Source organism: Lucilia sericata, unplaced genomic scaffold, assembly GCF_015586225.1.
Source record: "Lucilia sericata isolate MDLA Ls3-8-SP2 unplaced genomic scaffold, ASM1558622v1 Contig000063F_arrow, whole genome shotgun sequence".
Classification (NCBI taxonomy): domain Eukaryota; kingdom Metazoa; phylum Arthropoda; class Insecta; order Diptera; family Calliphoridae; genus Lucilia; species Lucilia sericata.
In genome coordinates, this window is record NW_023994098.1 from 261685 (window position 1) to 285607 (window position 23923).

Sequence of the window (23923 nt, forward strand, 5' to 3'; positions counted from 1 at the left end):
TTTTTATGCTTTAAATTGTTTTAGGGGGTTACTATCAACCGAAATGATATATTTTTTGCCCATTTGGTCCACAATTTTTGGGGATTTGTACCCTCTTTTTATGTAATACCATTAAAATGGCGATTTTTGGCAATATTTGTAGTATTTTCTCTTTTTTTCCAGAGATAAGACCAAAGTTTGATATTGGGATTTAATAGACCCCTTGGAGTATCTAAAAATAGCATTTTTTGTTACAAGAATCTGTATTTAAACGATCCAAGATATATTATTGATATCATTATTCTGTCGCTAATTCAATATATTGGAACTTAAGTCCATTTTCATAATACTAGGGTAAAAAATTTTCTGTGAAAGTTTTCTTGTATATATTCTTTTAGATATCAGCTTTTATATATTTTAAGTTTTCAATGTATTGTGGAAGTGTACAACTCCAAAACATGCCTCGAAGAAACACCATTCAATGGTAGTATCATTATTTTTATATACCAATGACCTCCAGGCTACATGCCACTATATCATTATGGTCTAACTCAAAAATATCGATATGTGTTTAAATATTGATTACTATTTTTTTTTTTTTTTTTTTCATTTTAGTTATTATTTATTGAATCTTTCTTACATAGAAATTTACAATAAGTATTGAAATCTTAACCTAAACTATAACTAACGTCGTTATTGCCACTGCAATTTCAACAAAAGTTCTCGATAATTTGATTATCTGGCAAAATCCAATGTTTCCGTTCTTCTCAGTCGTCTATGACCCTCAAATGACAGCAACTCCCTGGCAAGGGGATTTGGGTGATCCATTAGTTTCGACAGGTAGGTTAAACAAGAGAGTTTGATCTCCTCGCGTATTATGGGGACATTGAGATCCCTATGAATATTACTATTGCGAATGTACCACGGGGCACCTGTTATTGACCTTAACAGTGCTGACTGCTTTCTTTGTAATTTTTCAACATTAGATGAGGAGGCTGTTCCCCACAGTTGAATGCCGTATAGCCATATCGGTTTTATAACTGTTTTGTACAAAAGCACTTTGTACTCCAAGTCTAGAGCAGACCGTGGTCCAATTAGCCAGTACAATTGAGCTGACTTTAATTTTATTTGTGTAACCTTGGCTTCAATGTGGTGAGTCCATGTTAAGCGGCGATCAAGGTGGATACCAAGATATCTCACATGGCTTTGTTCAGGAATTTTTATATTGTTTATCTGCACGGGAGGACAATTTTCCCTTCTTAAAGTAAATGTAACGTGAGTACATTTTGTAGCATTGACTTTTATTTTCCATTTGTCCAGCCATTTTTCCAATTCGCCGATGTGAAACTGGAGTTGTTCAGAAGCTATTGAAGGGTTTGCATGCATGCTTACAAAAGCGGTATCATCCGCAAATGTAGATGTGTGAGTCAGTGCGCTCGTTGGCATATCTGCAGTATATAAAATATATAGGAGCGGACCTAGAATACTCCCCTGGGGTACTCCAGCAGATATTTTTCGACGTGAAGAGATCACATCTTTAGATCTGATTAGAATCGACTGGTTTTTATGCTTTAAATTGTTTTAGGGGGTTACTATCAACCGAAATGATATATTTTTTGCCCATTTGGTCCACAATTTTTGGGGATTTGTACCCTCTTTTTATGTAATACCATTAAAATGGCGATTTTTGGCAATATTTGTAGTATTTTCTCTTTTTTTCCAGAGATAAGACCAAAGTTTGATATTGGGATTTAATAGACCCCTTGGAGTATCTAAAAATAGCATTTTTTGTTACAAGAATCTGTATTTAAACGATCCAAGATATATTATTGATATCATTATTCTGTCGCTAATTCAATATATTGGAACTTAAGTCCATTTTCATAATACTAGGGTAAAAAATTTTCTGTGAAAGTTTTCTTGTATATATTCTTTTAGATATCAGCTTTTATATATTTTAAGTTTTCAATGTATTGTGGAAGTGTACAACTCCAAAACATGCCTCGAAGAAACACCATTCAATGGTAGTATCATTATTTTTATATACCAATGACCTCCAGGCTACATGCCACTATATCATTATGGTCTAACTCAAAAATATCGATATGTGTTTAAATATTGATTACTATTTTTTTTTTTTTTTTTTTTCATTTTAGTTATTATTTATTGAATCTTTCTTACATAGAAATTTACAATAAGTATTGAAATCTTAACCTAAACTATAACTAACGTCGTTATTGCCACTGCAATTTCAACAAAAGTTCTCGATAATTTGATTATCTGGCAAAATCCAATGTTTCCGTTCTTCTCAGTCGTCTATGACCCTCAAATGACAGCAACTCCCTGGCAAGGGGATTTGGGTGATCCATTAGTTTCGACAGGTAGGTTAAACAAGAGAGTTTGATCTCCTCGCGTATTATGGGGACATTGAGATCCCTATGAATATTACTATTGCGAATGTACCACGGGGCACCTGTTATTGACCTTAACAGTGCTGACTGCTTTCTTTGTAATTTTTCAACATTAGATGAGGAGGCTGTTCCCCACAGTTGAATGCCGTATAGCCATATCGGTTTTATAACTGTTTTGTACAAAAGCACTTTGTACTCCAAGTCTAGAGCAGACCGTGGTCCAATTAGCCAGTACAATTGAGCTGACTTTAATTTTATTTGTGTAACCTTGGCTTCAATGTGGTGAGTCCATGTTAAGCGGCGATCAAGGTGGATACCAAGATATCTCACATGGCTTTGTTCAGGAATTTTTATATTGTTTATCTGCACGGGAGGACAATTTTCCCTTCTTAAAGTAAATGTAACGTGAGTACATTTTGTAGCATTGACTTTTATTTTCCATTTGTCCAGCCATTTTTCCAATTCGCCGATGTGAAACTGGAGTTGTTCAGAAGCTATTGAAGGGTTTGCATGCATGCTTACAAAAGCGGTATCATCCGCAAATGTAGATGTGTGAGTCAGTGCGCTCGTTGGCATATCTGCAGTATATAAAATATATAGGAGCGGACCTAGAATACTCCCCTGGGGTACTCCAGCAGATATTTTTCGACGTGAAGAGATCACATCTTTAGATCTGATTTGAAAAGATCTTTCATATATGTAATTTTTAAGCAGTTTGTGAACATTCGCAGGTAGTAATGTGATAATTTTGTGTATTAGTCCATCGTGCCAGACTTTATCAAAAGCTTGAGAAATATCTATGAATAATGCAGAGCAATATTGCTTGCTCTCGAAGGCTTTCCGAATAAGAGTTGTTATTCGATGTACCTGTTCGATAGTGCTGTGCTTTCTTCTGAAACCAAACTGATGGCCAGGAATAATGCAATTATCGTTAAAGTGTACTAAAAGGCTTTCAAGCAATAACTTTTCAAAAAGTTTTGAGAATAAAGACAACAGGCTAATGGGACGGTATGATGTCACTTGAGTGACATCTTTCCCCGGTTTTGGTATCATAACAATCTCGGATACTTTCCATGAGTTAGGGAAGTATCCAATACGTAGCTTCGAGTTAAAGATGAACAAAATAATTCTCAGTGCTGAATTGGGCAGGTTACTTATCATCGTGGTAGTAATTTTATCTATACCAGGTGATTTTCCTGCCTTTAGACCTTTGATTGTCATCTTCACGGTAGAGAACCGGAATTTTATTGGGTGTGGAACCACATTATTTATAATGTTAGCACTAATAGAAGAATCTGTATCATTTTGAGTAAACACATTCTCCAAGTGATTGGCGAATGCTTCAATTTTTTCTGACGTATTTCTTGCCCATTGACCATTTTGAAGGCGTATAGGTGACTCATATGCAATAGGGCACTGCATATTTTTAACAGCTTTCCAGAGACTATATTCTGTCTTCTTAGTAGGGTCTAAGTTTTTGAGATAATTTCTCAGATTAGATTCCTTATTATCCTTTAAAGCGATGTGAAGTCTTCTTTGGCACTGATTAAGTTTAACCTTTATGTTTGGAGATCGTGATTGTTGCCATTGACGTCTGAGTGTTCTCTTTTCTTTAATAAGAGATTCAATGTTCCTAGGACATTTCGATTTTTTGAAGTCTCCCAAGGTGACTGGGGGTGTAGACACTTTGACAGCATCTTGTAAGATATCCGTAAATATATCGACAGCGAATTGTATTTCATGGTTATTCTTCAATGAAATGTTTTGTGGCAGGTGTGAGCTAACATACATTTTATACTTTAACCAGTTCGTTTTCTTGTTAGGGAAACAAGAACAATAGTTTTCCAATTTATTTGGGGTTTCTAATAACGTTAAAATTGTAGGCGAGTGGTCTGACGAGAGGTCCAATGAAGGGATCACTGAAATAAATTCTCGTTTTATATTTTTGATTACAGCAAAGTCAATTAGATCGGGAATCTTATTGAGGTCTGTAGGCCAATAGGTAGGTTGGCCACTAGATATGGCATCTAGTCTGTTGTACGATATTGCTTCTAGCAATTGTCTGCCTTTGGGAGTAATGAGGCGAGAGCCCCAAAATGTATGTTTTGCATTATAATCACCAGCTGCTATGAATCTTGGGCCAAGAGTTTTAAAGTATTCGAGAAACTGCTCTCGATTAACATTATACCTAGGAGGACAATATATTGAAGATATTGTAACTCGACTATCAGGTATATTTATAGAGGTGGCCTGGATATGGTCCTTTTTGTATTCTGGCATTGGGAAATATCTAATATTTTTTCTCACTAAAATGGCTGTTCCACCACAGGCTCTGCCACTTGGATGTTTTGTATCGTAAGTGTAGTATCCATTAATTCTGAAACAATTCTTTAGGGTAAAGTGCGTCAATTTCCTGAAGTAGCAGGAATTGTTCTACTTCATTCTTGTGTTGGCTAAGGCCGTTAGCATTCCAAAAACAAATTCTTAGAGAATTCATTTTTTATTTAGCAGGATCTGCATGAGCATGCTTTGATTCTGCATTAATTGTTGAAACATATTTTGCATATTTGCCATGAAACTGTTCATGGTTTGAATTAGATTCTCAATAGAGCTTTGAGAATTTGTTTCGGGTGCAGGCACACCCTCTTTTAATGCATGTGCCTATGAAAATAATGGGGCATTATTTTCATTGTTTGATTGCAAATTCTCATTATTCTTATTTGTAAGACTTCTATATTGGGCACTAGAAGTTTGATTTGCATTCATTTGGGTAACGGAACCCTCTTTTGTCGTATGGGCATACGATTTATTCTGATTGCTTTTATTTGTGATACTTCTATATTGAGCACTAGAAGTATTAGGAAGGCTTGGGAAGTTAGAAGCTTTATATTGAGCATATAAAGGTCTTCTGGCCTTATTTGATTGTTGGATGTGTAGATATACTGGACATCCGCGATAGTTAGCAGTGTGATTTTGACCACAGTTACTGCATTTTCTTTTATTTTTATCTGTTTTTGGGTAAGGACAATCTTGACTCTTATGGATGTCTCCGCATCTCACACAAACAGATGGTAATTTGCAGAAAGTTCTGGTGTGACCGAACTCTTGGCAATTTAGGCATTGAGGAGGACCTCTGCGCTTAATGGCTTCCTCTACAGTTATTTTGCGATTGAGAAGATATCTTAAACTGTATATTAGATGAGTATCACCCTTTTTTTTCAATTGTGAAGAGTTAAAAGTAATTTCAACTCTAAACATTGGTTGGGGAATTTTGTCCTTGTTAAATATATTGTGAATGGACTTCACTTCATAACCTTCAGACTCTAGCGCCTTTTTAATGTCATCAGTTGGTACAGAGCTGTCTACACCTTTGATAACTACTGTCAAACCCTTTGCACTTTTTAGTTGATACGTGTAATAATTTCTTTTCTCAGAATCAAAACTATCAACTATTGTTCTAAAAGACTTTTCTGAATAAGTCTGTATTTTTGTTTCCTGAATATTTCCTTTCCGTAGAGAGACTACATGGAAATTTTCTTTGCCTACAAGTTGGGACAACTTATTTACCAATAGATTGGTGGTAGGTTCGCGCAAATAGAGGGGAGGTGGCTTTTGGTCTTTTAAAGTCATGGATGGTACTTTTTCACTTTCTTGGTTATCAAGCAGTGCAAAACGATTTTGACTTACGGAATTTGTTTTCGCTTGTTTTGGATTTGGTTCCAATTTTGAAGTCCTAGGGCTGGACTTACGTTTTGCATAAGTGACATAACGGTCCATTCCCGTTTGGATCTTTTGCGTTTTATGCGAGCTCAATAAATTTGGAGTATTTTTTGGTATGGCACCAGTATTCTTTGACATTGGGCTTGAGTGACCCTCCTTATCATTAATGGTTTTCACAGTGTTAATATTGTTATTGGTACTATTTGTGATATTGTTCACATTAGCATTACTATTTACATCAACCATTGAATCAGTTGTTTGATTATCTATTTTTTCTTTTGCTTTGTCTTCCACACAATTGTCTTGTTTTGGCGCACTTGAGAGAGGAGATCTCTCGTTTGTTGTTGTTTTTGAATCTGTTGTTTGTTTATTTATTTTTTCTTTTGCGCTATTATCTACACAATTGTTCTGTTTTGGCGCACTTGAGAGAGGAGATCTCTCGTTTGCTGTTGTTCTTACACTTAAATAGTTTTTATGATTTTTTGGATCATAATTATTGTTGTTGTTGCATGGAGAGCTCATAACAAAGTATGCATTTTTTCCATTGCTACTGAGCCTCCTTTCAGTTGTTGGAGAGTTAGAGAAACTCATGCACAATAACACACACTACACTCTATTTAAGGTTTTGTTGTTATTTTTTCTTTTTGTATACTTTTTGCTTTTTTATAAATTGTTTTATTAATAATTGCATTAACAAAAACGACAATTTATTTAATTTAAATGTATTTTTAATATTAAAAATAAATAAGTATGTATTTAATTAGCGTCCATTCGCTGTTACTTATCTTTTTTTATATTTTTATTAAGAATTTATATTCACAATGTTATTTTCCTGTGAGAGCGATTTAAAACACGTCTATTACTATGATCAAAATAAACCCAAAATTTTGGACTTACATTGTTATTGTAATGGGCAACATAAGCGTGAAAATTACGAATAGTAAAAACTCAAATCTACTGTATAGGATGACGTTTTGTTAAGGCATGTTTTGGAGTTGTATACCGATATAATGTATTGAAAATTTAAAATATATTAGTGCTAATATGTACATGAATGTATACCAGCCAACTTTGTCGGAAAATAACGACCCTAGTGGTACGAAAAGGGTCTTAAGATCCATACAATTCAATTAGAAACAGAAGAACGATACCAAAAATACATCTTGGAACTTTTAAGTACAGATCCTTATAACAAAAATTATTATTTTTAGATACCTCAAGGGGTGTATTAAATCCCAATATTAAAGTTTGGGTTTACTTCAGAAAAAAAGGAAACAAAAATTGCAAATATGGTAAAAAATCGCCATTTTAATGATATTACATTAAAAGATGGTACAAATGCTCCAAAATTGTGAAACAAATGGGCCAAAAATATATAATTTCGGTCGATAGTAACCCCTTAACACAATTTTAAGCAAAAAACCACTCGATTATAATTTTTGTGTTTCGTATAATATGGTCATATATGAAATACAGGAAAAATTCGAATACTTTTGTGAGGCAATTTTATGGACTTTTTTTAAAAAAAGTTAAATCAATTTAGGTAAATGTAATTCTTCCAAATTTTAAAGAGTGTGATATTATACCTTAGGACTCTCTAGACAATATAACAAATTTAAATATTCATTTCACAAACAAAAAATATTATTAAATTATGTTTCTTTTCAAAGTACAACCAAATTCGAATACTTATGTGAGACACTGTATATTTTGTATTTTATATATTTACATTTGAAATTAATTTGTCTTTTCTGATATACATCTAAAACTAATTTTTTTATCATGAATCTTTCAACTAATTTAGGACCTATTACTAGCTCTAATGATTATATTTTTAATAACTTTTCTAATAAGGAACATTATTTCAACTTTGGGCATATGAATGTACAAAGCATTAAGCCATCTAATCACTCTATTAAGATTGATGAATTTAGGCAAATCCTTTTTGGGTCTATTCTAGATGTTGTAGGTGTAACAGAGACATTGTTAAAATAATGGGTTTTAGATTCCGCTGTGTAGATACCTGGGTATAACTTATTTAGACTTGATAGGACTGATAGCATCAGGGGCGGTGGGGTTTGCTTTTTATTAAAAAAAAGGTTTGAAGGCCAAAATTTTGTTTGAATTGTCTGATCCCAATACTATTGAGTGCTTATTTTTAGAAGTTTATTGTGGTTTTAATAAAATTCTATTGGGTGTTGTACATTTACCGCATGGATCTAGTCGTGGTCTTCATCGTCTTGATGAAATACTTGGCGATATCTCCTGTCGTTTTAAGCATATTGCTTTAATGGGGGATTTTAACACAAAACTTTCTGATTCTAATAAATCAATGACGGTTAGGGATTTACTTAGATGCCACAACCTGTCACGACAACTGGTGCATCTACTGTAAACATCGAAATAGGGTCAAGCAAATTATCAGAAAATTGAAAAGAAAAAATAGTTTGTTGAGGTTTAACAGTACTGATTCTTCTTCCACCTGGAAAACACTTAGAGCGGGTTTTTGAGATGGTAATCAAATGCCAATTAATAATCAGATTAGTTAATCTAAAAATAAATTTAATCTCATGTTAATCCCCTTTGATGTTTTTGAGTACAAGATTAAACTTCGCAGTGTTGCCATACAAAACAACAGAAAATGTCACTGTTTGTTATCAAAACAATGCATATTTTATAAAAAAGAAGACAATTGTAAATTTAATATGAAAATTAATGAAAACTTAAATTAAAAACAAAAAAATGTATTTTGAAGTGTCCATAATTTATACTAATCAATAAATAGAACATTTTAATGTTTATATTTATAAAAATTTTATTAATATTTTTGCATCAGCTGTTTACACTTTTGCATTTTGTGCTTAAGATTAAACCACCTCCATTGGGCGCTTAAACTTGCAAACAAAATTAACTAATTGAGTACTCAAAAACATCTTTCGAGGACTAATTTTAATTTTAAATTTATTGATAAATAAGATTTATACCCATTTTAGCCGTGCTTCTTGCAAAATGGTTCTCTCTTACACAGACAGCAATTTGTGTCTTTTGGGGAAACTCGTTCGCCTAACCTATCATGTATTAGTGGGATTTATATGCCATGTTCATTTACCAACCTCTGATATCTTCTTATATGCAGATGATGATTTACTATTACCGATTCCTGGATGGGTCACAATTTTTTATACATTAACGTGAATAAGACAAAGGCTATGAGTTTCGGATTAAATAATAAATCCCTCCTTAATTTAAGGATGTCCCATAATCCTGTCGAAATTATTGATAATGTGCGTTTTTTAGGTGTAATTTTATACGAGAAACTTACTTTTGTTAAAGATATTAACTCAGTAAAGTCTAAAGTTAGTTTTGTTTTGATAAGGTTGTATAGCTTGGGCTATTGTCTTCCTCTAAATATTAGATTTTCTTTACTCCTTTTACTCTTTACTCCTTTCAATTGATAGCCAATAGAATTGTTAGGTACATTTATGGATTGACGTTACATGACCATGTCTCTACCTATGTTAAATGTTTCCTTGGTTTATTCTTTTCTTCGTACATAAGACTGAGGCTACTTTTAACATTTTACAAGATAATTTATACAGGATATCCGAGGGCATTAAGGAATAATTTTGTATTTTCCCACTCTATTCGTTCGCCTCAGATTGTTATAGAGAGAATTTTGAGATCTTCATATCAACATTCATTTGTGGTTAGAGTTTCTCGAATCTGGAATAGACTACCAAACAATCTCAAAATATTCTCATTTAACTTGCCAAAAGCCAAATTGGGTTTCTCCGACTTCTTATCCTCCGAATTGTCTTAATGTTCCTTGTTAGTGTGATGTGTACATTTTCTTTTTATATTATAATGATAATATAGTTTAAGTGTTATAATATTTTTATATCTCTTATATGTAACTATTAATGCATTTATGAATTCTTCCACATTTTTATAAAACTTTTAACCATATATGTCCCATAAGGGCTCGGTTAAATAAATAAATGAAATAAAATAAAAAAAATAAAATGTCCAACTTTGACCCCATCCAACTCCAGCAGTTCTTGATCGGAAGACATCGATTTTTAAAGTTTTAATGGTAAAATTTTTGAAGAAATCAAAAAAGTCATATTATAGACACTTTTCAATCGATTTCCGGCACGGGTTCCCCTTATGTTAATTTTCTAAAAAAAATCAAAAAAATTGTTTCGGAATCCATTAAGCTAGTGTAGTACCAATGCATAACTAGGGTCAAAGAACTAGTTCCTTGAACACTCTATAGAAGTATTTTAGGACCACAACAATATTCCGAGGAACGGGCTCCTGAAGTAATGGCGACATCACTAGTTCCAAGGTTGTTATTTAAGAATCTGAAGTGGTTCTTTTTGCATTCATTCCAGAGCAAATTTTTTTGAACAAGTTCTAAAATTTTTCTTTAGTTTTTACACTTATGTGTTTTTTCTAGATAACGTGCGAGTAGTTTGAGCACAAATTTTACTAGTATTTTGATATTGTAACAAAAAAAATACAAGTAAAATTTTCACACGTTATCTAGAAACAACACATTAGTTTTATGAATAAAATTATTGCTCAATTTAATCTAATCAATTTGTGTGTTTATTCGATAGACTCAAAAATTATTTTTTTGATTTAGAATAAAACTCAAAAAGGCAACAATCAATGTGTAAGTATGTGATTTATTTCAGTTATCCCATGTCCGATTATGTCTTTTGTCTTCTGCTGCAACAATTTTTAGTCACAAAGTTAGTATACTATACAGCCGTGATTTATTTTGTTTTATTTTTATTATACAGAACATAAAAGGGATTTGTAAATACAATTTGTTAAAGTAAAATCCTGAAAATTTTTTTAATAATGTAAGAGCAAAACAATTGCATTTTAATTGGAAAAATTTAAATTTTTCTGATTTAAAATGAAAAACTCCACCGATTTTTTTTTTTCAAGAAAAATAATTTTTTAGATTTTTATAAATTTTTATCACATTAATAAATAACGACCTCTATTCTGCATTTCGATTACGTTTACGCAGATTACAGGTTTTTAAATAAAAACAGTTTTCCGGTGGAAAACGCTTAAGATGAAAATCGATTTTTGATAATAAATTAAATTGAATACAGATTTTTATTTTACCTAATCGTAAAGTTAGTTAAGGATCTACAAACATTTTAGGGCCAATCTTTAGGTGAAAGATTAGCGATTAAATTAATATTAATCCTCGAAAGATGATTTTGAGTACTCAATTAGTTAATTTTGTTTGCAAGTTTAAGCGCCCAATGGAGGTGGTTTAATCTTAAGCACGAAATGCAAAAGTGTAAACAGCTGATGCAAAAAAAGTAATAAAATTTTTATAAATATAAACATTAAAATGTTCTATTTATTGATTAGTATAAATTATGGACACTTCAAAATACATTTTTTTTGTTTTTAATTTAAGTTTTCATTAATTTTCATATTAAATTTACAATTGTCTTCATCTTTTTATAAAATATACATTGTTTTGATAACAAACAGTGAAGTTTTCTGTTGTTTTGTATGGCAACACTGCGAAGTTTAATCTTGTACTCAAAAACATCAAAGGGAATTAACATAAGATTAAATTTATTTTTAGATTAACTAATCTGATTATTAATTGGCATTTGATTACCATCTCAAAAACCCGCTCTTAGAGTTTTCATATAAAAATAAATTTTTTGTTGGAAAACGGAATAAATAACTATTGGCAACTCTATATTCCAATGTGAATATCGTTAACTTATTTTACTTTGTTCTCTTTTTGTCTTATCCTTTTTATTCATTCTATTCTTGTACTTGCCTAAGATAACACGCATTATTTTAAACTTTAATATTAATTTACTTTTGAAATAGAATAAAGACTTTTGTTATATTAAAATAAACAGGTTATGGGCCCAGAACAAAGTTCTGGTGAATATAATTAAAGTGAATAAAGTTTGGAGAATTTTGTTGGTAAAGTTTTGGTCAACGTGTGGAAAAATGACGTCCCTATATCAAATAGAGAAGCTGGACGACACGAATTATGATAGTTGGTGCATACACATGCGTAGTGTATTAATACACAATGGCTGGTGGAAGCATGCAAATGGTGTTGTTAAGGTCGAGGATGCTAAGACTGATAAGGATCAAGAAGCGTGGGGAGCAGAAGATGAAAAAGCGCTCGCTACAATAACGCTTTGTATAAAACCATCTCAACTGAACTTAATAAAGAATTGCTTGACATCACGAGATGCCTGGGTACGTTTGGAAGAGACTTACAAGCCGAGAGGTCCACTTCAGAAGGATTACGGATTTGGCAGAAAAGCTGGCGGAGACGGGAATTGTCATCCAAGATGAACTCCTGATTATAATGCTTCTTTCCAGTTTACCAGATGACTATGAGAATTTTGTTATAGCAATTGAGACACGCGATATCTTGCCCAATTTAACAACCGTTAAACAGAAAATTCTCGAAGAGGGAGATAGACATAAACAGAAAATTGATCGCGAAGAGGCAACAACAAGTACACAGCAAATTTTTTCTATGAAAACTTTTCGGAGAGAGAATAAGGCGAAGAAAAATAATAAACAGAACAAAATGAAGGGCAAATGCTTTAATTGCGGCGAATTGGGTCACTATGCCAATAAATGTGAAAAACCTGCAAAGGGGCAAAAACAACATATATTACATATACAATCACAGGAAAAGCAGAATACAAGAAACATACAATGGTGCGTAGACAGCGGGGCAACTTCACACATGTGCTATAAGCGGGAAATGTTTTCGAATTTTGTCGAGCACACGGAGGAAATTAGATTCGAAGCCGATAAGCATATTATGGCCAAAGGTGACGTAGAGACGGTGATTAATGTTAAGAAGATTAAATTCCAAGATGTTTTGTATTCTCCAGAATTGAATATGAATTTCATTTCAGTTGGCCGAGTTGTGGCTAATGACTTGACTGTGGTTTTCGATTCGACGTCTGCTGTTGTGAAAAGTTTCGATGGAGAAATTATTCTAAAGGCCTTTAAGCATAATAATTTATTTATAATTGAAGATCAAGTCGAACAATTATATGTGGCTACTGATATTGGTGAACTGTGGCGTAATAGACTTGGCCATTTGAATTATAATTCTTTGTGCGATATGTCGAAAAGGGAAATGGTTAAGGGTATAAATTTGAAGGAAGGTGTACCATCAGCTCGATGTAAAACATGCATGACTTGCAAAATTCATGTAAGCCCATTTCCTCAAGAGTCAACTACACGGTCAAGTGACTTATTGGAAGTCATACACAGCGATGTATGCGGTCCATTTAGAGTGACCTCATTCGGTGGTGCACGGTACTTCGTCACATTTATTGATGACTTCTCGAGAAGAGTTTTTGTATATTTTCTCAAGGCCAAGAGTGAAGTTTTTAAAACTTTCAAGATTTATAAACAGCATGTTGGACGAAAAATCAAAATATTACGAAGCGCCAATGGCCGTGAGTGCGTTAACAGGGAATTTTAAAACTTTCAAGATTTATAAACAGCATGTTGGACGAAAAATCAAAATATTACGAAGCGCAAATGGCCGTGAGTACGTTAACAGGGAATTTGACGACTTTTTGGAAAGTGAGGGTATAGCCAGTATAGTCCCTCACACACCACAGCAAAATGGTGTTGCGGAACGAGCCAATCGAACGTTGGTGGAAATGGCTCGCTCCATGATGGTGCACAGCGGTGTTCAACAAAGTTTATGGGCAGAAGCCGTAAATACTTCCGTATGTCTACGCAACAGATGTCCTACGAAAATACTTGGCGATAAGACGCCATATGAAATGTGGTTTAACAGGAAACCAAATCTTCAGCATCTCAGAACGTTTGGGTCATTTGCAGTGGCATTAAATAAGGGTGATAAAAGGGGAAACTTATATAATGGTTGGTTATTCCCAAGTCGCGAAAGCATATCGACTATACAACAAGAATACCCGTAGTGTAATCGAACGTCGTGATGTCATATTCGAAGAGAATGATTTAGACAGCGGTGACCCTCACGAATCTACACCAAAGGCAGCGGAAGACTATTTAACAATTGTTATTGATAATGGCAAACAACGAAATACGGAAAATTCCGTGGATATAATTATAGAGTCAACCCCTATCCCATCGGATTGCGACGAATCCGATGCGGAAGAATTTGTAGGATTCCAAACAGCTGGTGAAAGTGAAGAGGAATAAGAGTCCGAGAATCAGAAGGAGACCCGCAGCAATCCAAAAATTGTTAGCACGGGTAAGCGGGGAAGACCACGTAATGAGAAGTTGAATAGCATGATACAGGAAAGCGTTCCCACGACAGTTGAAGAAGCTATGAGTAGCCTTAATTGGAAAAATTGGTGTGAGGCAATGCAGACGGAAATGTGGTCCTTGGAGAGGAATGAAACCTGGTCGTTGGTTGATCTACCCGGTGGAGCACGTATCCTTGATTCAAAATGGGTATTTGCCCTTAAAAAGGACGAGAATGGCTGCATAGAACGTTTTAAGGCACGTCTTGTAGCTAAAGGCTGTAGCCAGAGATTTGGCATTGATTACGAGGACACATTCTCACCTGTTGCGAGATATTCAACCATACGCTTGATTATGGCACTAGCTGTTGAATGGAAGATGCATTTGCACCAAGTTGACATAAGTTCGGCTTACTTGAATAGTGATATACATCATGACCTTTATATTCGTCAACCAAAGGGTTTTGTTGACCCTAATTATCCTGACAAGGTTTTGAAGCTGCATAAGGCGATATACGGACTGAAACAGTCCGGAAAGGAGTGGTACGAAAAACTGGACTTTGTTCTCAGGAAGATTGGTTTTGAACAGTGCGTTAACGAACAGTGTCTTTATAAGGCCACGATGGAAAATGAATTGGTGTTGGTAACTGTTTACGTCGATGATCTTATAATTGGATGTAAGAATAAAAACAAAGTCTTAGAGCGGGTTTTTGAGATGGTAATCAAATGCCAATTAATAATCAGATTAGTTAATCTAAAAATAAATTTAATCTTATGTTAATCCCCTTTGATGTTTTTGAGTACAAGATTAAACTTAGCAGTGTTGCCATACAAAACAACAGAAAACTTCACTGTTTGTTATCAAAACAATGCATATTTTATAAAAAGAAGATGAAAATTGTAAATTTAATATGAAAATTAATGAAAACTTAAATTAAAAACAAAAAAATGTATTCTGAAGTGTCCATAATTTATACTAATCAATAAATAGAACATTTTAATGTTTACATTTATAAAAGTTTTATTAATTTTTTTGCATCAGCTATTTATACTTTTGCATTTCGTGCTTAAGATTAAACCACCTCCATTGGGCGCTTAAACTTGCAAACAAAATTAACTAATTGAGTACTCAAAAACATCTTTCCAGGATTAATTTTAATTTAATCGCTAGTCTTTCACCTAAAGATTGGCCCTTAGCTGTAAAGCATTTATTGGCGAATGAATTCCCTGTAACTGATAAGGGTGTACTACATCATTATCTAGGAATTGAAATCGAGCGTATCATTGAAACTGGCACAATTTCTATTTGCCAGTCGCAATACATAAAAGATTTACTTCAGGAGTATGGGATGGAAAATTGTAAGGCCGTTGCAACCCCACTCGAAACTAATCATCAGGTAAATTGAACTGGACAAAACTGCAAGGAAATACCTCAACGTGATTACCAATCCATAATTGGAGCCCTAATGTATCTTTCGATAACAACGAGACCTGATATTCTTCATTCTGTGGCCAAACTAGCACAGAGAAATTCGAACCCACATGAGGAACATATGCAAGCTTTGAAAAGAATATTACGTTACCTTAAAGGCACGGTTAATATGAAACTTGAATACACGGCGGGTGAAACATCTATTGAAGGTTTTGTGGACGCAGATTGGGGTGGCGATAACCTTGATCGGAAATCATATACCGGTTTCGTATTCTTTATTGGAAATTGTCCGGTATCTTGGCAGTCTAAGAAGCAGTCTTGCGTGGCACTAAGCAGCACAGAAGCGGAATATATGGCTCTGTCAGAGGCGGCAAAGGAGGCAATTTACTTAAAACGCATTTTGGAAGAAATCGGATATACATCAGGTGATCCTGTCATACTCAATGTTGATAACCAAGGCGCGGAAAGATTGGCATCTAACCCCGTTTTCAATAAAAGGACGAAGCATATTGATATTCGTTTCCATCATGTCCGGGAGGTTGTAAAGAATAAGGATGTCATCTTGAACTACTGTCCATCAGCGGAAATGATTGCTGACGTATTGACGAAGAATTTGGCGAAGACAAAACAGAATTACTTTTTGAAATTAATGACATTTGTTTAAACAATATATTTATAATTTTTGTATTTTGAACGTCATTCACATTGAGAAGGAGTGTTGGAAAACGGAATAAATAACTATTGGCAACTCTATATTCCAATGTGAATATCGTTAACTTATTTTACTTTGTTCTCTTTTTGTCTTATCCTTTTTATTCATTCTATTCTTGTACTTGCCTAAGATAACACGCATTATTTTAAACTTTAATATTAATTTACTTTTGAAATAGAATAAAGACTTTTGTTATATTAAAATAAATATTTTTGATTAATAATTTAATTAAATAATAATTCTCATATACTATGAGAATTATATATCATGTTCTTTAGCATTATAAATGTAACAAAATGTGGACAGAAAAAGGTCATTGCATTTCATTAAGATCACAACAGGCCCGAAATTAGTGCATAGGTGTATTTATTCGAATTTGGTGTATTAAACATTCTCTTCCTCAAACACTGTATGTTGCTAAATTTCTTGAAAATCGGTTCATGTTTTTTTATATTTAGCCTAGAAATTTGGTGTTATAGCAGTTTTTCAAAAAGTGAACATAAAAATATGCGTATCATCCAATCAATATCATACAGAATTTTTTTTATACCCTCCACCACCATCAGTATATATATATTCTTATATATCATATATATTCTTGATCCTTATGAAATTCTGAGTCGATCTAGCTATGTCCGTCCGAAGCCATAGAAATCCGGTACAGTTTGGTATTGAAAAAAATCAGTAAAATCGGTTCACGACGTAAAAATTTATGAGTAAAAATTTCAGACTACCTCGAAAAAAAATAAAGTTTTTTCCTAATTCTTAAGTAGTTTTCTCAGAAGCTACCAAAGATATTTCGATGAATTTTGTCACACATTATTTGTTTGTGCAAGGGATAAAATGTTTGTTCAAACTCATAACAAATGTTCCAATATTTCCCATAGCCCCCATACAAAGGTGTATATTCCCGGATATAAATTTATCGTTATTAACTCCCTCAAATATATCGGTATCAACACAAAATTTTGTACATACAAATATAATATGAATAGAAATCATAGCTCCCATGTAAGGTCCACTTCCAAAAATCACCTAAACACACATATTTCATTGGCAAATAAAGCTTTTGTGATAAAATTCGAGCTGAATATGTTTTGCGTACATACAAATCATTCTACCAAATTTCTTTTCGGATCGGTCCATTATTAGTCATAGCTCCCATATAAGGCCCACTTCCGAAAATCACTTAAACGCACATATTCAATTGTCAAATAAAGGTATCTTGATAAAATTCGACACAAATAGGTTTCGTCTATATATGAATCACTCTACGATTTTTTTTTCGGATAAGAACATTATTGGTCATAGCTCCCATATAGGGTCCACTTCCAAAAATTATTTAAACGCATATGTTTCATATCGGTATAAAATTCAACTTGAATATGTTTTGTATACGTATAAATCATTCTAACAATTTTTCCCCTGATCGGTCCATTATTGGTCATAGCTCCCATATAAGGCTCTCTTCCGAAAATCATTTAAACTCACATATTTCATTGTTAAATAAAGCTATCTTGATAAAATTAGACACAAATATGTTTTGTGTACATACATATGAATCACTCTACAAAATTTTTCTGGAGAGGCCCGTAATTGGTCGTAGCTCCTATATGAAGTCAAGTTATCTAAAAATTAGATGTTAAATGGGTTTTAATAAAAAGTAGCTTGTTGGGTGAAGGTATTTAAGATTCGTCATAGCCGAATATAGCACTCTAACTTGTCAACTTCTGAGGTTAGACCTAATAAACGCCAAATTTTATGTAAATAAGTTTATTAGTTATGTAGTGAAAAGTAAAAAATAGTTTCATATATATTTATTATTATATATTATAGGTTTTGAAGATGTAATGTGTCGTACTGTTCATTCCACAACATTAATTATAACAGATTTCATGAAAATCGGATCAGTAGTTTTTTGTATGCCTGAACGTAAATTTGGTTTAATGATTGTTTTGTAAAAAGTTGGTGTAAAAAGAGGCGTGGTAAAGGTAAGGATAGTTTTATAGAAAGTGGGCGTAGAAAGGGCGAGGCATGGGATCAAGTTCTTATATATAGCCTATAGTTCTTTCCAAGCTTATACCTATCGGTATGCAAAATTTCAGGTTAATCGGTTTAGTAGTTTTTGCATATTGTGATTGCGAAATTGGTTTTAGTTTTACAAAAAGTGGGCATAAAAAGTGGCGTGGCATCCGATCAAGATCTGATATAGCCCATTGTTCCTTTGGGGTATATATATATATATATATATATATATATATATATATATATATATATATATATATATATATACATACATACGTTATTGTAATTTTAAAATCAGAATTAATAGTCCCGACTCTATGTTATACTTTCAAATGTAATTCCACGATTTAAAACATAATGACAAAAGTAATACCTGTGCTCCACCTGAGGGTTGATGTATCATAATTCGTGAGTTTGGCAATGAGTAACGCATCCCAGGTTCACCTCCTGCGAGAAGTAATGAACCCATAGAGCAGGCTTGACCAACGCACCATGTCGCTATAGGAGGTTTTACGTATTGCATCGTATCATATATAGCAAGACCTGCAGTTACAACGCCACCAGGAGAGTTTATATATAAATGGATTGGCTTATTTGAATTTTCCGATTGCAAGAATAATAATTGTGCCACTACTAAAGAACTTAAATCATCGTGTATCGGGCCCATCAAACATATAATACGTTCCTTAAGTAATCTTGAAAATATGTCGTAAGCACGCTCACCTCTACCGGTTTGTTCAACAACCATTGGAATTAAATGTATTTGACGGGTGGAACATGTTTTCTTAAAACAAATATAAATTAATCGATTAAATATTTTATTATAGATTAAATATAAAAAGTATTATCTTACAATAACTTTACTAAATGCTTTAAGCATATTATTTTTAAATTATCTTTTGTTTTCGACTATTTTTTGCAAAATAAATCAAATGACAGAAATATTCGGCCGAGATTACACAATTTTTCAGAGATGGATGTGAGTAGCTATGATTACTTTTTATTTTTAAAAAGCACAAAAAATATAAAGCCGAATAACCGATTTTATTCGTAAAAGTCGAAAGACTGCAATTTCAAAAAGAAAAAAAAAAACAAAAATAATTATTAACATTTTTAGAATATTTTTTTAAGGAATAAATAAAATAAATATTTATTAATTTTAAAGTATTCAATAACCAAGCTTATCTTTCATAATTTTTTTACTTGATATTCGATTTTTCGAACTAATTCTGTCACTTTATTTTAATTTTTCTGCATCGTTTAACCGTGATTACTTACCTCTATTATCCGCGATTATAAGTATAATTAAATTATTTTGTAACAACCAAGCACAATCAGAACAAAGCGAAAAGGGAAATTACCTTGTAAACGAAAATATAAAATTAAAAAAGAGACAAACACCCCTATAATAACAGTGACAGTCATTTGACCGGTCAATTGACTGTCACTACTGAGAATATACCCTACATTGCGTAGAACAAAGCTCCCATCACTTTCTTAAGGGCAATATGTAAAAAGTGATGGAAACATTTGTGTACATGTGATGTTGCATCACCCTCGCACTTATGAATTATATCGACTTTAAAACATATATTTGAGCTGCTCACTCTTTTGTTGTTTACAAATCATTGATGATATAAATATTAGTCACGATTGACTAATCATGATTGATGGATATATCCATCAAAGTTAACAAATAAAAATGATGACGGATATACTAGTTTATAATAAAACACAATTTATTAATATTTAAAGTTATATATTGTTAATTTTATTAATATAGTAATGATATATGTACATAAAATACTAATCTTTTCACAATTTTACATGTCTCGTAGAATCTTAAGTCCTTTGATGCTCCTATTAATTTGTGGAAATAAGTTGTCTGTAAAGAAATATACATAAATATCGAAATATAAAAATCATAAGTACATATTTATGTTACCATTGAACTCCGAATTGTTTATCTTCTGCTCCACTTCCTGCACTTTTTTAAAATTTAGTTAATAATAATTCTGTTTATTTTTAATAATTTAAAGACTTTGTAATATTTTTAGTTCTTTTCTTCTTGATCTTTGGCTTTCGGAGAAAGAATTAATGTAACGACGAAAAATACAACTCTGTAACACAGTGACAGTCATTTGACCGGTCATTTGGCTGTCATTGTTGATGGAATCGTCCATTAAAATTTTTTTCGACAATTCTATAAAAAAATGTTGCATGTGTGTTAGTAAAATCATTTTGTATGTGTTAGATTCGGTCATTCATTTCTTATAAGGACGTTGCATATACTTACATAATAACAAACAGTGCACAGTGGTATAGGAAAAAAAAAGAGGGAAATAATTCGGTAACTTCTAAACGGTTTTCCGATTTTAATGAAATTTGGTATGCACAAAGAGGAGGTGTTGTCGAGTTTAGGTTTTGAATTTGGACCTTATAGGCCAACCAGGGGCCCGGCGGGGGGTCCTCAAATTAGGACACCTCGGCTATGTTAAATTTTTAAAACGATCCTATTTCTTCATTTGAGTTCCGATTTAAAAAAAAATTATATTAAATATTATTATTATTATAAATATTAAATTAAATTATCTCTTATAGTTTGGGAGATATTCGCATTTGAAAATTAAAATTTTAAAATTTTTACCGTCCTTACTTTAGTTTTTTTGATAATAGCGGGTCCAAATATTCCCGATTTTCGCCATTTTCTTTTATTCGCTTAACAACAAGTTTATATATCAAGCAGTGAAAGAATTATGTAAAAATCATGACTGAGTCCAAAGTTATAGGCATTTTAATTTAAAAAATTAAAAAAAGGCGATTTTTTGCCATTTTTTTGGGAAAAAAAGTATCTTTTTCTTTTTAAGTTATCTAAAAAGTTTCTAAGAAGATGTATATAGAATTTATACTTTTCGGAAAGCTGACTTTACATAAAATACGATAAATGAAACAAAACCTAAAAATTTTTGATACCGAGGGGACCAGGTCCATCCAAAAAAACCCTATTTTTTATGGAAAATTCAATTTTGAGCAAAAATTCTCAAATCGCATAGTCGATATCAAATTATAGTGACCTGTTTTATATGACCCAATATGTTCTTAATCATTTTGTAACGGGTTTCGATAACCCCGTCCCTGGTATGGATATAATAGGCAAAAAACCAAAAATCCCATTTTTGGGATTTTTTAAAACTTTTTTGGGAATTCCGGGATTTCTAATAAGAAAATTCGAAATTTTTATTTAATTTTGGATTTTGAGTAAAAAAATCTACCTAACTGTAAAATTTCATCAAAAAATATTCATAAATAAAATTTTTATTGCAATTTGAAAATTTTGTATCTTCGCAAAAACTGAATAAAAAACATTTTTTAATTTTTTTTAAAAAAAGTATTCCGCGAATTTTTTAATTTTCAAAAATTATATACAGTTTTGAAAAATAGACATAAGGTTAACTCTTAAATTTGTTACATATATGGATGAAAATAATAGTGCTAGGTAAATTTTCTAAAAGATGTTGAGTTTTCCCTAATTAATTTGTCACTTAAAAAACATTAGGTAGGCATGTTATATATCAATGGAGAGGTAATTTTGTCTATTTTTCAAAACTGTATATAATTTTTGAAAATTAAAAAATTCGCGGAATACTTTTAGAAAAAAAAAAATTAAAAAATGTTTTTTATTCAGTTTTTGCGAAGATACAAAATTTTCAAATTGCAATAAAAATTTTATTTATGAATATTTTTTGATGAAATTTTACAGTTAGATAGATTTTTTTACTCAAAATTCAAAATTATTCCATTACCAGGGCCAGGGTTATCGAAACCCGTTACAAAATGATTAAGAACATATTGTGTCATATAAAACAGGTCACTATAATTTGATATCGACTATGCGATTTGAGAATTTTTGCTCAAAATTGAATTTTCCATAAAAAATAGGGTTTTTTTGGATGGACCTGGTCCCCTCGGTATCAAAAATTTTTAGGTTTTGTTTCATTTAACGTATTTTATGTAAAGTCAGCTTTCCAAAAAGTATAAATTCTATATACATCTTCTTAGAAACTTTTTAGATAACTTAAAAAGAAAAAGATACTTTTTTCCCAAAAAAATGCAAAAAATCGCCTTTTTTTAATTTTTTAAATTAAAATGCCTATAACTTTGGACTCAGGCATGATTTTTACATAATTCTTTCACTGCTTGATATATAAACTTGTTGTTAAGCGAATAAAAAAAATGGCGAAAATCGGGAATATTTGGACCCGCTATTATCAAAAAAACTAAAGTAAGGACGGTAAAAATTTTAAAATTTTAATTTTCAAATGCGAATATCTCCTAAACTATAAGAGATAATTTACTGCTACGACGACATTTTTTATAGTGCTCGATGAGGAGATTCTATATACGAAATTTTTTTTAAATCGGAACTCAAATGAAGAAATAGGATCGTTTTAAAAATTTAACATAGCCGAGGTGTCCTAATTTGAGGACCCCCCGCCGGGCCCCTGGTTGGCCTATAAGGTCCAAATTCAAAACCTAAACTCGACAACACCTCCTCTTTGTGCATACCAAATTTCATTAAAATCGGATTAACCGTTTAGAAGTTACCGAATTATTTCCCTCTTTTTTTTTCCTATACCACTGTGCAGTGATCGAATACGAACTTTTACTGTGATATTTAATTTTATTATATTTTCATTATTAGTATTAAGTTTTTTGTTTGTGTTGTCCAACTTTACAAAAAAAATGTGATATTTTTAATGATATAATTTTTATAAAATAGATTATATATCATAAATAAATTCAAAAATCCCTGAAGAAGTTGGAAAATACCAACCAAGGTATATTAATTTTCAAGGTATATATATTAATTTTATAAGGTAGTGTCATCGGCGAATTCAGAATACCAAGCGATTTGAATATATTTTTTTTAAATGTAGTTTGACATTGTATCTGCACTTGAAGGCGAATTGGCTGTAAGGGAAATTTTTCAAAAACAGCTGACAAATAAAGCAAAGCGAATTTATATTAAACAAAAAATGTTTATAAATTTGAATCTGTTTATAATTTATTTTGATGTTTAAACTTTTAAATAAAAACACAAAAATATACCCTAATCACACAATTACACTTTAATCACAAAATTCACATAAACAAAATGAAAGCAGTTTGACATTAACAAAATGAAAACAAAGTTTGACATTTACAAAATGTAAACAAAGTTTGACATTAATACACCACGGCGAAAAATGAACATAATAGCTAAAAACGATCAGCTGTTCTGATAACACTACCTTATAATTAATATATCTTGATTAATTTTATAAGGTAGTGTCATCGGCGAATTCAAAATACCGAGCGAATTGGTTATATT

The 23923-nt window shown here is 32.1% G+C and overlaps 1 protein-coding gene across 1 annotated transcript in view; it reads right to left on the reverse strand.

Moving 5' to 3' along the window:
* Positions 1-19617, reverse strand: part of LOC119616246 (ATP-dependent Clp protease proteolytic subunit) — a 31243-nt gene extending 11626 nt beyond the window's left edge. The window contains exons 1-2 of the mRNA XM_037972579.1: positions 19406-19617; positions 18926-19336 (exon numbers count right to left, since the gene is read on the reverse strand). Of these exons, the coding sequence (XP_037828507.1) occupies positions 18926-19336; positions 19406-19432 (438 nt within the window). The 5' untranslated portion in view covers positions 19433-19617. The remainder of the gene's footprint in view (positions 1-18925; positions 19337-19405) is intronic.
* Between the last annotated feature and the right edge of the window lie 4306 nt (positions 19618-23923).